Raw genomic sequence first — 16,421 nt, 5'->3', positions numbered from 1 at the left:
GACTTGCCACTTGAGTTGGCTTTGGTTCATCCGGTATTTCATATGTCGATGTTGAGGAAGTTTGTGGGTGATCCAAATTCTATTGTGCCAAGGGAGAACGTGAGTATTAAAGAGAATTTGACTTATGAGGAGGTCCCTATTGAGATTTTAGACCGGAAAGTGAAGATGCTGAGAAATAAAGACGTTGTATCTGTCAAAGTGTTATGGAGGAATCAACAAGTAGAGAGTGCTACGTGAGAAGCGGAATCAGACATGATGAAGCGATATCCTTATCTATTTCCTTTCACTCAAGCCTAAAGGTACTAAGTTGGTCATGATCAAATCGATTAAACTTCTACGCTTCAGTTCCATATGTCATTCATATGCATGCATGATTCATGAAAATTATTTTACTCAAGGACTATGTCTTATGTTAAGTATGAAGTTTACATGTTATATGCATTTTTTTTTCAAAGTGTCCTCCTGACCATGTTGGGTTTCTAAATCCTTTTTCCATGTCTTTCCTATATTAGTTGAATCCCATTCGAGGACGAATGTTCCCAAGGGGGAGATATTGTAACGTTCCTCAAAATGCACAAGTGCCTTAAGAAATGCCTCGGAAATAGGCCACTCATGTAATGCGTTATCCTTAATTTTTTTGGAAAATCCAAGTTCGGAATATCGATCAGGGGGTCAAAATCTGCGAAAAAAAGTCTCAGTGAATTTTTAGGACCCGTATATCGGAAGATAGATTTTCAAAGAAACTACAGGAAATAGAAAGGCCCGCGTCACGGACTTGGCAAGGATTTTTGGCCGAGTTGGGTTTTTAATAAGGGCGGTTTAGATTTTTTCCTAATTGTTAGCTAATGAACCTAGACGTTTTTAGGACTTAATGCAACTCTATAAATTGACCTAAACCTCTCATTTTATTCATTCTCCTGCAATTCATTTACTCAAATATTTCTCTCTCTACAAAAAACTCTCAAGGACTCCATTGAAAACTTCAAGTAAATTCACTCAAGCTCTCCATCAAAACTTTCAAGTTCTTCGAATTTATTTGGCATTTTCACTTGAGGTATGTGGGATTGATTCATGGATTATTTCATCCATGAAGCCTAATTAATTTCTCAAGGTTTTCTATCAAATTAAAGTATGATATTTTATGGGTTTTATGATCTCTACTCCTATTACATGAATTATGATTCAAAATATGATCATGAGTCTATTTTGATATAAATTGATGGTTATTGCATTGAATAGAAGAGTTTTCCCATGAATTCTCATATTTTGATCTCTAGGGTTCATGATGTAAATTATAAGTATTTTGAATTATACTTCCAAAGGATATTATCTATATGAATTATGTATGAACTAATATAAAGTTTATGATCATGCATGTTTTCAAGTGAATTACATGATTATCGAAGTCAATTGATTATGCAATTGAGTTTTACTCTAAGTTCAAGGTATGAATTTCATGCAAGTTATAAGTAAGATGAATTAGGGCCCTATGTGGTGACCTAAGGCCTAAAAGGTGACTTAGGGCCCTATGTGGTGACCTAAGGCCTAACGATATGAATTATGCAAATATGATTGTATTGATGAAAGGACAATTCTCACATTACAAGTATGTTATGAAAATGAGTTACTCTATGATTTCAAACCTATGATCATGACTATGATATATGTAATTATGATTTCTATGCTATGCATGTATTCCGTGGGATTTGACTTAGCACCGAGTGGACATGAAGTGGGAAAAAGGGTAGGAACATAGAAGTCCCATTCTTCCCAATAAACAGAATACAGCCAATACAACACACGAGCTGCACAAAAAGAAGCCAATCGATATGTTTAGCAGATATATAATGCAAGAAATTCACTGTAGGGGAATGAAGAAGGCAAACTAGACCACTATGCATAATTTAAGGCAGGAACATGATGCGGCATTATCTTTGCAATATTAGAAGTATCATAGCTAGAACAATAAACTAATCAACTTATATACCACTCCCTATAAGCAGACGATGTTGTACAATGTAGAAATGGACACAATAACTTGTAAATACTCAACAGTAGTTTCAGAAAATGTATGCATCTCCATGATGTTGGCAGAAGGTTGAAGGTATAACCCAGAGGCAAATGAATGTTGAAGGCAGCATCAGCCCAAGATGCACCCATGTGGTTGAAACTTTTTTAGAATACATGTATCTATAATACTGATCCCAAATATAGTGTCACAAAGTTAATAGAGCGGTTAGAACTTCGCATCCATTGACTTAAAATTCTGCTCGTCTCTAATATAGCCTCTCATGAGACTACCATCTGCGCGTCTCATTTTGAGAAAGCTGATCCCTGAGGTCCTTGAGAGCATCCACAACTTCTGCACCGAGGTTGTGCTTTAACAATTTACCTTGCATAGAAGTAGATCTGTGAAGAAAATCGATACATCAAAAACTATTAGCATTGCATGAGATGTCAATGAAATTATGTAAGTGAATAGGATCCGCTAATCATACTATAGCCTCCCATTACTAGTTTCACCAATTGATTCAACAACTGGAAAGAAAAGACGTATCTTGAATGGATAAGTTATGTATAGTTGATGAGATTGAAATGTCCACAATGCAAATGATAACTACTTCTTCAGGGGAGGGGGGGAAGAACAATAACAACAAAACAAAAAAGTAAAATCAATATCCCAGTTTCCTAATTTTATTGTGCACACTCAATCATACAAAATATGTATTGTCAAAGTTTTTCTTCAACAATTTCTACTCATGTATCTTCTGTAAAACTTAAAACAAAGAAAATAATTCACGAGATAACTGCCGTTTGGTTTAGCTTACAAGCATATAAGCAGTTTACGAGGTACTTACTGTTATTGGTTCTGGGTTATACTTGTTTGTCAAGCATAAAGTAGCATTTTCTTTGTCATATCAGAAGAAACATGAACAGACCAGAAAGTAACAGTATACTTCATCAAAAAGTTAAAAAAAAAAAAAAAAAAAAAGACTTCATCAACATGCTAGATTTTACATTCTAACCTACTTACCCGAGGACAAGGGGCTCGAGCAGGTCAATTACTAAATGACTCTTACCTACATGCTGCAAGAAAGATGAAGGATTCTGCAATGTCCCTTCAAACCTCAACTAGAATATATTAAGAGTAAAGCTAATCTCAAGAAATGCCTTCAATTCAACATTAAACAAGTTCAAAAGTCATTATTAAAAACTCTTTCAGAAAGTCTACTACAACTGTAAGGTAAATAAAAGAACAGAACTGTTAAAATATTTTTTCTTGAAAAGTCGAGAAGAATATGGAAAAGGTGAGTCGCTTAAAGCTTCCATAAATACATTCAGATGAATATTTTTCTAACCCAAGGAGGTGAGGAATCCATATTACACAAGAAATGAAAAAAATTCAAGCTAAGCGACATACCTATGTTCCCGCAGCATTCTCTCAACCTCCTTGTGTGAAGCTTTGATCTACGTTATCTCAAAGGGTCAGACAAATTACATCAGAATTAGGGAGCAGATTATTAATAGCAGTAGCTGTTACTATTTAGCGCAAACACTTTATAAGAACATTCAAGCACCTAATCTTCATATCCATGAGAGCATACATGTGTTGGACATTTTTAACCAAAACAAAGTAGGATAAGGTGCCAATGCCAACAGCACGGATCACGTTCTTAAGCCTCTAATCCAAATGTCAGTTAGACTCAAAATAAGACTATTCTATAGCGTACAAGTATTGAACAAAAAACAATGTTACCAGTAAGTTCTATGCGATACATAAGGGGGAAAAGACCATATAGCTTTAAACTTTACAGAATAATATTGCTTAAGCTCTTACACTATAGTTACTCTCATCTAAGCCCTTGAACTTCCTTTTTGGACTCAACAAACCCCTTCTATTAGATTGTTAAGTTAGGCCTATTAAGTTGAGGAGCAGCTCCCATATTTTTCCATTTGAAAGAAAATGGAGAAGGAAAACAAGAATAAGAGGACTGAGACTAAAAGAAGAAAAGTAAAAGAAACCTATATCTTCTTCAGTTCGGGTAACAAGTACGGAATAGAATACATTCAGCTTCTCACCTCACTCAATGAAATAAAAGCCCCAGCAAACAAAAAATATACTTTTATTTCCTTTGTTCTTTCAATATGCAGAAGAAAGAAAAGAAAGAAAAATTTTGAACTCTCAACCTCACATTCCTTTGTTCTGTTTTGAGACATGAAGTAGCAAAGCAAATTGAGAGATACAACAACAGCAGTAACATACCCAGTGAAATCCCACAAAGTGGAGTGTGGGGAGGGTAGAGTGTACGCAGACCTTACCACTACCTCATGGAGGTAGAGAGACTGTTTCCGAAAGACCCTCGGCTCAAGTGTATCAAACCCAAGTAAAAGAAGAAGAAAACAACTGAGAAAGCGTAGGGGTCAATAAGAAAAGAAAAGCAATAATAACAGCAAAATAGAGTGATAACTGCAATACAATAAACAACAAAGCAAATTGAGAGATGACAAAGGTTAATGCCAAGCACCATGAAGAAGCTGATATTTGCACATTACCTCAGAGATTAATGCCTTGCAGCTCCAAACAAAAGCCCCCTGGTATAACCGTCAAAGTTTTAACAAGGAAATTAGTCTCTACCCAAAGGATGTATACTAGAGAATAGATGGTGATGAAAAGAGGTTGCCAGCTGTGGCTGAAATAGCTACTTATTGTACTTTTTTTTTTAACAGATAGCTAATCATTTTACTTCCATAGAAGGTTACAGTACTAGAAAAATTGAAATCCATGAGTGCTATCAGAACTATATAATCAGATTCAGAGCCTAGCGAAAAGTTGTTGGTGCTTTTCACTCAGTACATGGATCAGGAAATCACAAGCATAAGAAATTCACTTGCATTAAGTGCAACAACTCAACCTTCATTTTAAGGTTTTCCCCCCCTCCTTCCTTTTAGTGTTGGAGACTTTGTACAACTCAATATAACCATTTAGGACTTGATTGAATTCGATTGGGAAGTGTTGGTAACCAATCCAATGTTGCCATAAATCAATTATCAATTGTGTCTTGCTTCTACTTTTTTCTTATTTCTTTCCATTGTCATTTTCATTAGAGTTTCCTACTTAGGATCCTATCACATATCAAGGTAGAAGTACATACTGCTCCATAGGCTGCATGCTGCTGATTATGATCAGATGTGACAACCCAAACTTTTGGACACCCATCCAGCCTTAAAGCGACCACCTTTCAATGTTATGGACAATAAATCTATCAGTCCAGCCACAGAAAGATCAGCAAAATATTACACATAAAGGTATGTGCATCAAGCAAACTAGTTTCTATTATTCATTGTAAGGCCCAATATTGCATCTAATGGTGGTGGCTGAGATCACATAGAACTGGAGAGATAACTTTCAAGTTCAACAATACCAAGTACAATTACCCTTCAACCACTCGTGGTCCAAACTCTAATGTCAGCAATAGACTAGGAAATTCTTGGGACATATAAAATGATTTCACATGAATACCATGCATTAATTTGGTTAATGAATAAGGTAGACATGGTTTACTGTAAAAGAAATTTAAAGGATAAGCACAAAAGTGAACCATCTTGATCCAATAAATGCACAATCTTTACATCAAATCTGCACAGTATTATATAACATGGATAAAAAGGTAAGAACAGATGAACATCAACCCTTACTAAATCAAAGCGATGATTCTAATTGTAAGTTTTAACTTCTAATGCAAATGGGCATTAATTTTGCAATTGTTCTTGCAGAAAAATAATCTACCATTCAAAACGGCTATCAAGATAACATACTTCTAGTACTAACACCTATAGTTAAAGTCATTTACCCAGCAACTTGAAAATAAAAATGATAAATCTTCTCTAAAATTGAACTTCATCACATTCTCACCTCCTTCTCAATCCATGCATCAGCACATGTTTCACTTGAATATACCACATCAACACTGCAAAACGAAGAAGTGAGTCATGGAACTCTACTATACAGTCTAGTCTAGACTGCGTATCAAGAGTTCCACAGGACAAGTAGATCGACACAAGAACTAAGAAATTGAGAAGTAGATGTATAAATAAACTGTCGTTAGAAAATTGACCATTACAAGTTTGGTTTCTGAATCAAATATCAATGAACATGATAAATATGATAATCAAATCAGATTTCTTCTTTTGTCACCTGAACATCTCAAAAGTGGGAAAATATAGAGTCTGGAAATAAGCACAATAAAAGATCCTTGACACTATGCTCAATTCCAGACTCATAATTGCTTTTCATATTATGATGAGTGAATAAAACCAGTAAATATGAAAATAAACATGATATTACATCAGGGCCCAAGAATGTTTCACAAATATGGGTCAATGGCTTGCTATTATTAACAATCAATAGCATATAGCATTAGTATGCAACGGCATATCCACATATTACATATTGAAAGGGGACAAAAATCTGACTTCATATGAAACTACAGAAATGAAAGACGAGCAGAAAAACAATAGCAAATTCTGAGAGCCTATCTGTCAGACAAAAATATATGTAGAACGTAACTATGGGGTTGATTTTCATTGTCTAATGGTATTACCCCTCAAAGTTTTCCTTGTGTGTAGCTATTCCAGACATCATGGCATCAAATACAACCACCACTTTCACCTCTGCAATATACTGAAATGAGATGGCAACATTTACCAATTGACAATAATTAGACATTCATAAAGTAAACAAAGAGCAACTAGTTTTGACAATATGGGATTTCTACCAGCTTATTTCAATATGCGAGATGCCAATAATCTGATGAAAAATAGAAGAAAACTCCTACAGCTTAGCAACATAATATTACAATTGCTAGAAAAAAGTCATCTAATAGAAAAGAGTAGCACAATATGCACCAGATAAGCTACTTGAGAAAATAAAAGTATCAGAAGGAATTCGCTATAAGGATAGTTATGAGCCTTTCAAGTGATAATTGAGATTCACATATAAAAAGGGCAATCCAGTGCATAAAGCATACTGCTTTCACGTAGGATAGGGGGAGGGCTTCACCCCAAGGAAGTGTTATGTAGGCAGCCTACCCTAACACAAGTATCAGTAGCTGACTCCACGGCTCGAATCCATGACATATAGGTCAAACGAAGACTACTTTATTGTTTTGATTCTAGAACTAGGCAAGACCACATATGCTCTAGAAAGCTTTTACGCAACATAGGAACAAGCTCATTGAAGGATAAGAAGACCCAAACCTCTTAGCAAACTCAATGATGGAACAGGCTCATTGAAGGATAAGAAGACCCAAACCTCTTAGCAAACTGAATGATACAAGTTCATCAATGAGTTTTTGGCGAGCAATGTCAAGGCTTCCATTCATAAAATGCTTCTTCAACTTGGGCCAATATCCACACACATTATATCCATCAACAAGCAAGACGGGAATAGCAGTATCCACTACCTGATTTGTACTACAGAAGTTCAAAGAAAACAAGTAGTTTCTCAATTCACCCGTTATGATGTTTACTGAACAAGAAAAATCATTCTAGACAAGACCTGGAAAAAATTTACTAGTATAGTGCCAATGTAGGATCACGGTAGATCTCTTCATCTTCTGGCAGTTCTTCCTTCTCCACCTTCTTCTTACGATAACTAGTAGCAGGCTTTGGAGTACTGGGTTTTCTCTTTTGGAACTCCTAAAGGATTTTACCTCTATATGAATTGCTGAAAATAATATACTAAATCTAGTAACAGGTTCCATTGATATTAATTCAAGACTGACCTTCCATAATCTTAGGAACTGCAAATTCTGCTTCAAGTTTGATGTAATCCTTGGAGGAGGTGTATCATTATCCTATTTGAAGTCGAATAAGTAAAGCTTATTAGATTTAAATTATTCAGCAGGACATTCAAATTACAGAATGATCTTGTCAGTTCTAGGTGGAATTATCAAAATATTTCAAAAATTGTAAAAAAGTAAGCAAATATAGTTTAAAAACAAGGAAAGATTGGCATACTAGGACACATTTCCAGTTGACGGATTAATACATGGTATCCCATGACATCCCAATAACTGTATGTATCCAATTTAAGTATTTCTCAATTATACTGTTGAATCATCCCCAAACAACTTTTCAGTTTGACGAGCTCCAGCCCTTAATGAAAATTACTCCCAAAATCAACTTCTAGAACTTGCATGTCTAGTGGCCATACAAATGATATATCCAGTTGTGAGCAACGTAGAGATACTGCAGCAAACATATTTCATTTAAAAACAATGGATAGGCAGAAGAGCATTTCCAATCACTTCAAAGCAAATGGACTACCTATATGTTTGACAAAGAGATCTAGTGTTTCTTCGTAACTTCTATCCTTTATGTTAACTCGTCCTATGGATAACATAAAGAGATTGTTATTGCTACAAGCAAGCCAATTAGAGTACTTCAAAAAAAATGTAATCTGTCATTAGGTAGAAAAATGCTACCAACTTTTGTACATTTCTATCCCATGATATCATCAACAAAAAGTACTATTTCCTCTATATCATTTTATGTGTATTACTATCATTTTTAGTTTGTTTACAAAAAGGGCCTTTTATATTTAGTAACTCTTTAATTCCAATATCCTACATAGCATGCTTAAGACCACAAGATTCAAAAGGCATACTGTATAAACATCTTTAGTTTAAGACCATGAGATTCAAAAGTTTTCCTTATTTTATTAAACTCTGTGCCCGTCAAACTAAAACACATAAAATAAATGAGGGAGTGCTTATTTTCCAACTGCTGAATATCAAAATGAGAGTTTAGGGTCCTTCTATCTGGGTCATGATCAAAGCAAAACTATGTTTCATATCCTATTACTCATGTTTTATCTATTTTGCCTCCATAAATCTTATGTCCAGTTATACTATCTTCCCTCTAGTTTTTCATTAAAGTGTTTAGTTACATCATAGTGCAAGCAATCTCTTACATTCCTTAAAAAAAGGTATAAGTGACTAGACAACCTAAATCACTACTAGATTTTATTTCCTTTTCCTTTATTGAATGAAATCTCTTTAGATTTTATTTCCTTTTTTCTTTTACTACTAATTAAAGTATCAACATAAACAAACCATCAGTCACTCAACCACATGTTTATTTGTAATGGTGATGTGGTGTCCAACTTGCAAAATTCCATATTTAACAAGGTAAATGGTATTTTTCTGATTTTCCATAGCTTGTAAAGGACCAGATGATGCATCAATTGAGTCGCCTGTTTTTCTTGCCCCAGTTTGAGAATATATTTTTGCCATTCCAGATAAAAACTCTGTAAATTAGTTGGAATAAAAATTTACTAGTGTAGGATAAGGATATGCTTAAGAAGACCAATATAATATATTGTGAGAGACATAGAGAAACAAAGAGAGACTACCTTAGAAGAGGGTGTCTGGGAATTGTTGCTCCTCATAGCAACAACATGACTGGGTTTGATGTAGCCGTTACATGTAGCACAGCCAATGTATGTGAATGCAAAGGCTGATAATGTTTGTGAGAAAGATATACCTTTCATGGGTGTATCACTACTTCATCATTCAGCATTTTCCTTGAATACCGATCACAATTTATGTGAGTAACCAGTTCTACTTGCGTGTAAAATGAATCTAATTGCTCTGCGGTAGGTCTAACTTTACATTCTACTTTGATGGAGTACTACACTTCGGTGCTCTACCTATGTTTGGAGTTGGGAAAAGGATGGAAGTGTATGATAGACCTGTCACCTGTGTATGTACCTTCAACCCCCCACCTCTCCTTCAATTATAGGCACTCTAGATTATTGGAGTCGCGGAGCCAACATAGCCACTCGTTTCGTTTTCACAACCCAAATGGGTCCATTTCTTCTTTTGTTACAACACCTTCTTCAATGCTTCCGGTTATATACTAGGGTTCCTTTGGTCGGCTGTATTTGGAAAAATAGTTTATGTATTATGTATGATATTAGTTATTTGGTAATATATTTGATAGGAATTTTAGGTCTATGTATAAGTTATAATCCTACATGATATTATACTATTTATAACTAATATCTTTCATTTGGTGGTAATAGTAATACATAGAATTTAATATTATTAGATTAATATACGTAAACATAAAATTATTCCTAAATTTTTTAAAATTATTTTCTTGATTTTATGTTTTATATTTATATCTTTTAATAGTAAATTTATTTTAATAAATTATCTTATAAATTTTATTATTTAAAGAGAGTTGTTTGTTGTTAAATAATTAATATATCGTAAATTAGATAAATAATTAATTAGTGTTATTTTACTGAAGTAACACATTCAAATTGATCAACATAAAGAAGGATATTATATCATTAAAAAAATCTCTCTTATTTGATTTTTAATAATATTTAATTAAACTTAGCAACAACATTATGAGCTCTGATGTAATGCCTACTTAGTTAAAAAAAATATTGGTAGAAAAGCACGGATCATTTTTTTTCCCAGTAAAAGCACTGATGAAGATACATGTAAATTTTAAATATAGAGCCCGTTTGGATGGACTTAAAAAAAGTAATTTTTATGTATGAAGTGCTTTTAGAACTTTGAAGTGCTTAAAGTTATTTTTATAAATAAACAGTTGAATGTTTGGATAAAAGTGCTTAAATGAGGAAAATGATGTGAATTTTATGGTTAAAAGAATAAAAAGGGTAGTTTGGAATTTAGTTAAAATATAAGGGATATAAAAGTAATTTTCATGGTCAAAGAAAATGACTTTAAGCACTTAGAAAAAAAAGTTAGGAATCCTAATTTTTCATTTTTGACTGACTTTAAGAACTTTATGGCTTAAAGTTAGCATTACGCAAACACGTCCAAAAGCTAAAAAGGAGTTTTAAGTTGGTTTTGACCAACTTAAAGCCCATCCAAATGTGATCATAGTAATATCTTAATTTTTATTTTAATAATTAAGTTTATTCGTTAAATTTTTTAATGGGTTTTTAAAATTTATTTATTTGTTGGTTCATATTTACATAATATAAAAAAAATTGTCATGTCAAAAGCCTAATTGATTGATTTTATTGATACAAAACAAAGTTCAATGACTTTGTTAGATAAATTTGCAAAGTTGAGTGGCCTTTTAAAATATTAACTCCATATTAAAACTACAACTTGCAATTTTTAGGTGTAAACATAGATGATTTATTCGATTTTACTATTGTTTACCGTCTTTTCAATTTTAAAAGTAGATGATCTATCATTATTAAATTAAAAATTGATCTTTTTTGAGTGATCAATTTATTAAAATAAAAATTAATTACCTCAAATAATTCAAGTGAGAAATTAACAATCATGGAGACAAAATTGTTCTTCTCCTAGCTAGTTTGAAGGAAACAAAAAAATATGTAAGAACCCAAAAGTTGAAAAGTTGAAACGAAAAAGGAAAGAGCAGAAAACTCTTCTGGTGCAGCTTTTGGCATTCCATGAGTCCATTCACGAACTGTTTAGGCTTCCACGACCGATGAAAGGTGCACATGAAAAGAGCCTGAGGTATCAGAAATTTCAATTAGGGACAACGTGTGGTATACGATCCATGAAGAAATCTACGGATCGTAGACTATTTAGTAAAAAAGGCTTTAGAGAGTGAAGAGGGAGTTAACTTCACAGGCACGTTCTAATGATCTTAGTGAGTTCTACGAATTGTAGAAGGGTCTGTAGACCACACTACCAGACTTGGGAAAACTTTTGACCTAAGGAGACTATATGGGAGGTGATACGGCCTGTGTAAAGTTCCATGATCTGTAGACCCCTTCGTAGAAAGAGAGCTTCAGGAATTTGTTTGGGTTACTGTAAGACCCCATAAGACGAAGAGACGAACGAAAGGGAAAATTTCAAGAAAAGACCACTGACCTCAAGTTTTCGAGTGGGTCTACGACCCCTAGGGACCTTTATGGGCCGTAGAAGCAGGTCGTGAGACAAGGGTTCAACGATGAAAATATGGCTAAGGCAAGGTTGGGGTTGACTAGGTCTTGGACGACCCGTAGAGGAAACTACAGCCCGTATAGATGAGTCGTCGTGGCAAAGAATGATTGGCTTGCAGGCATCACCCGCAGGACTTCTTCTACGACTTAGCAGGACGAGTCGTAGAGAATTTATGGCTTGAAAAAACTAGTCGTAAAAAACTTAAGAGACTTATCAACTTGTAGGTGTTTGGACTTATAGGACGGGCCCATTTGACAACTCGTAAGTGTAACAATAAGTCGTAAACACGACTCATAGCAAAAGATGAGAGACTCAATTTTTTGGTCTTTCTTAGGACCTGCGGGACTATCCATGAGGACGACCCGTCATAATGTCTACGACCCATAGACCCAAGTCGTAGGGTTTTCCGAATTGGATTTTAATGAGGGATAGTTTAGTATTTTCCCTACATTCTAATAATGTATGTAGATGTTTTTATGGGCTAGATTCATTACGAATGGGATTCTAAATACTTCTAAAACTCATTTATTCCTTTATTAACTCCCAAACAAGTTTTTTGACTTTTCTCTCAAGGTTCCTCAAGAGTTCTTCAAGCTTCCATTAGGGTTTCTTCAAGATAAAGTCTCTTCTCTCAAATTCAAGTCCAATTTCAATCAAGGTATGTGTGGATTGATTTCTGAGTCTCTTCCACTCATTGAGTCCAAGGTTTTATTCAAAAATCTCATGAAATTTCATTGTTTCGAAACTTCTGAATTATGTTGGTCTGATTCAATTTCGTGTTTAATCATTATCTATGATCATTATAAGTATGTTATTTTTGTAAATTGGCTGCTTTCAAGTTTAATAATGGAAGCCCATGCATGAAGCTATTTTCTATGGTGATTTTATGAGTCACGATCATGGAGTCAAGTGTTCTCAAGTATTCTTATGGTTTCCAATCAAACTGATTATGTATATGAGTTTTTACTCTAAATTCAAGTATGGATTATGACCATGAATTATGAGCATGTTTCAAATTATGATCTTTCATGCAAGCTATGAAAAAGGTGACTTACGGCCCTGTGTGGTGACCTAAGGCCTAATGACATGAATTATGCAAGTATGACTTGTAATATGGAAGGACAATACCTATATTGCACTTATGTTATGTAATGAGCTACTCCATGAAGTATGAACTATGATCATGACTATGATATATGTTTACTATGATTATTAAGCTATGTATGTATTCTGTTGGATTTAACTTAGCACCAAGGGGACTTGAGGTGGGGGCCCTACCAAAAGCCTTAGTAGCAGCCTCATGTCCCATAAACTACACAACAATGTAGGTTGCCTTCGTGGCTTAAGCGAGTGGATCCACATATAGCATATCTACATGACCCGCCTAGCAGGGTAAAGCCTACCTTGGCAACTAGATTCTCCTTTTTCCGATGTAGGGGCATATCACAACCCGACCTAGGGCCTAGTCGTAACACATCAATTGAAACCCTAAAGGGATCCAACCAAGCCTCTTGTACATATCATAAGCATACATATGGTAAAGCAAAAGCGTAAACATCATAAGAGAGTCTAAACTATGATTAGTAAATGAAGAATGTCACATGACAACATAGACTCGTAACATTTGTCCAACTAGATGCCTCTAATCATGAATATGGGCGGGGGATAAGGCATGTCCTTAGCTCACCCTCAATATGAAACATAACAAAAGTCCTTGAAACAATAACTAACTTGATGACTAGTCCCCGATAAATGAGGACTCACTACAAACACCGCTAGATAGTAAAGCTTAACTAGCCACGTAGATAAGTATAATCTTCAACCTCAACCTTAACTAGCCACGTAGGCCTTTAATTATATGAAATGAGGGGTCGTGTGTCTGGACTAGGCGTATAGTTTTCAAATAAGGTTGTAAGCTCAACTTACCGGCCACTTTGCCCACCTTACGAGCAACTTGATACCGTCTAATATATTTTGGGTTGAGTTTCTTTTCTTGGGTGACCTATTATGAACATCCAACCATCAATTTGAACTCTGTATGTCGATGTCGATTATCTGTATATTATTTCTTTGACTCTAGGCTGCTAATCCTTAGCTTGCTCAATCATGTCGGGGCCCTTTAGCTTAGTCTCTCTAACATCGCCCTATCCAGTAGGGGACTTACACATCTTGGTCTACCAGTCTTATACAGGGCCATTGGGATACTGGAGTAGTAGCCATTATAGTAGGCAACTCGATGAGTGATGGATAATCATCCCAGCTTCCTTCGAAGTTAATCTCCCGACTAGCGACATATCCTCTAGCGTCTAATAGTGCGCTCAGTCTGTTTAATAGCTCGAGGGAAAAATGCGGTACTAAGACCTGTTTGTGCTCCTGATCTCTTTTTAGACTAATCTCAAGACGTTAATTATAATTGAAGTCCCTCTATCTGAGATATTAGCTGAGGAAGCCTCACGGAACCTTACTACCTCCTTGTCCTATAACTTCACCTAGTTCCAGCTGCATAGGTGGTCTTGCTTGAAGGCAAATGGGCTGATTCGTTATCCTTGTCGCAATAACTCGTAGAGCACCCTACTCTTGAAGAGTATAGCATAGGTGCATAATGACGTTGATAATTTGGGAATCCTTAGCCTCATATAGTCCTTCTTGTTTTTTTTCCAAACTTTAACTGGCACTCCATCCTTTGGATTTTGCTTCTCAATCCTTAAAGTTGGCTGCCAAGTGGTGTCGAAATTTCCTCGCCCACTGGCCCATATAGCCTTTATGTGGTTTGCCTCTCATTAACTGGTGGCATTCAAGTGCATCGTCAGTTAGTAATTAGCTAATCCTTCTTGTCTTGCTTAAATCCTCTTTACAATACCCTCAACGTAACTTATAGTACTCCAGGTACATAATCTTATGTCGTTTCTCCGCCGCTAGTTCAGATTCTTCCATCTCGCGTGACCGCACCTGTACTATCGTACTAAATTCCACTAGAATTTAGAAGTTAAGCGTGCTTGGGCGAGAGAAATACTGGGATGGGTGACCTCTCTGGGAAGTCCTCGTGTCGCGTTTCATGGTAATCCTTGCAATAATGTGCGGGGCACTCAACTTATCCCAAGATTTATCTTAGCGTCGTCTCACTAGTCTTTGCGTGTTGCCTTACCCTTTCCTCTGTTATCTTGCAACTGGTATAGGGGTAGATCTTTAGTTCCACTACGACCATGTCCTTTTTTGGTCATTTTGGTTTAACTCCACCTATTGTGTTCACCCCTTTTTGTATGCATCCATTCATTAGGGTTGGCTACCGAGTAGCGCTAAAGTTTGTTCATATAGTGACCTTTAGAGCCACTTTGAGTTCGGTCCATCCTTAGCTGGCATAGTTTTAAAGGAATTTTGACATATAAGCTTGTCAATCCTATAGCAACCAGCTAGTCCTGTCCGTCTTATTTAAACCCTTTCACAATTCTTTCTTACCCCCGTTTGTAACCTTTTTGACACATTCTCGTATCATTCTTTACCTTTACAAGAATTTGAGAGAGTGCAAGAAATACCTTTTCACACCTCTTTCTATTTCCTTATTTACTCCTTGCTCATCTTATCTCCTACCATAAGAGTCTTGCTATTTCTTTTCCTTGGTTATTTATCTATTGCAATATCATTTGCGACCAACTCCACAGCCAACATGTGGCTTTTGATCTAGCTTGCTGTCATTATCCTTCGTAGTGTCCCTTGAGTTATTCGATATCCTTTCATTGGTATATTCTTTTGGTTTTATACATACCCACCTTTTAGTGTTATATCGTTCAGGGTCTCGTCAAAACTTCTTAACACTGTCTTACACACCATTCTGACTTCTATCCAATTACTGGTGGCTTTTAGATCTTTCTAACTTAGTTCAACAAGGGATCTTATTTTAGTTTAAACATCCATCTCAAGCATGTTGCCCCATCAATTGCCTCCATCTTACCCTGGTAGTTCTCTCACTCGCTCCCCCCCTTAGAGGGTACTTACACTTTTACCTGCTTATACCTTGCTCTATCCCTCTAGGTCCAGTCTCAAATTTGTCCGGTTTCTTTCCCTAGTCTACTTGGTACTATATCATGTCCCCGTCTTTCTACATTTTTTTTGCCAACTTGATTATCCACGTATAGAACCGTGGCTATATCACGAGGCAACAGGAGCCTTCCCACACATAGTGCAACACCTTATCTATTAATCTGTACTTAAGTAATGGGACCCCTGGAACAACTCACCCAATGCCACATTTTACTTATCTTCATCAAAATTTAACTAGTACTTGTAGTCGTTCCAATTTCAATTAGGCGGTGCTAGTATTCCGACGATAACTGTTCAAGGTTCTTTTGAAATAGTAGCTTTACCCCAACCTATATCCTTTATTCCTTGGGGTGAATGTAGGTTGCACCAATTATTCCTTATGTTTGCCATCCTCGTCCCTTAAGGGTTCCAGTATTT

General features: G+C 35.6%; 1 protein-coding gene and 1 pseudogene across 3 annotated transcripts; one reads left to right on the top strand and one right to left on the bottom strand.

Annotated features, from left to right (window-relative positions):
* Positions 1-1,903: 1,903 nt before the first annotated feature.
* LOC129877797 (uncharacterized) lies at positions 1,904-9,947 on the bottom strand. 3 transcript variants are annotated; one of them, XM_055953331.1, is made up of 11 exons: positions 9,416-9,947; positions 7,785-7,856; positions 7,574-7,698; positions 7,313-7,473; positions 6,603-6,672; positions 5,915-5,969; positions 5,154-5,237; positions 4,555-4,593; positions 3,422-3,468; positions 3,035-3,087; positions 2,321-2,409 (listed from the first exon to the last, which is right to left on the bottom strand). In XM_055953331.1, exons 1-10 carry the CDS (start codon positions 9,551-9,553, stop codon positions 3,081-3,083), a joined length of 798 nt encoding a protein of 265 aa, XP_055809306.1. In that variant the 5' UTR covers positions 9,554-9,947; the 3' UTR covers positions 2,321-2,409; positions 3,035-3,080. The 3 variants fall into 3 exon arrangements, with proteins under 3 accessions (XP_055809304.1, XP_055809305.1, XP_055809306.1); XM_055953329.1 differs by lacking the exon at positions 3,035-3,087 and having other exon boundaries at positions 1,904-2,409; positions 9,416-9,946; XM_055953330.1 differs by lacking the exons at positions 3,035-3,087; positions 5,154-5,237 and having other exon boundaries at positions 1,904-2,409; positions 9,416-9,946.
* A 4,954-nt stretch (positions 9,948-14,901) lies between these two features.
* Positions 14,902-15,021, top strand: LOC129877900 (5S ribosomal RNA; annotated as a pseudogene).
* The last annotated feature ends 1,400 nt before the right edge of the window (positions 15,022-16,421 follow it).

This window comes from Solanum dulcamara, chromosome 12 (assembly GCF_947179165.1).
Source record: "Solanum dulcamara chromosome 12, daSolDulc1.2, whole genome shotgun sequence".
NCBI lineage: Eukaryota > Viridiplantae > Streptophyta > Magnoliopsida > Solanales > Solanaceae > Solanum > Solanum dulcamara.
Note: the sequence above shows the minus strand (reverse complement) of the source record. Positions and strands in the feature narration are given on the sequence as shown.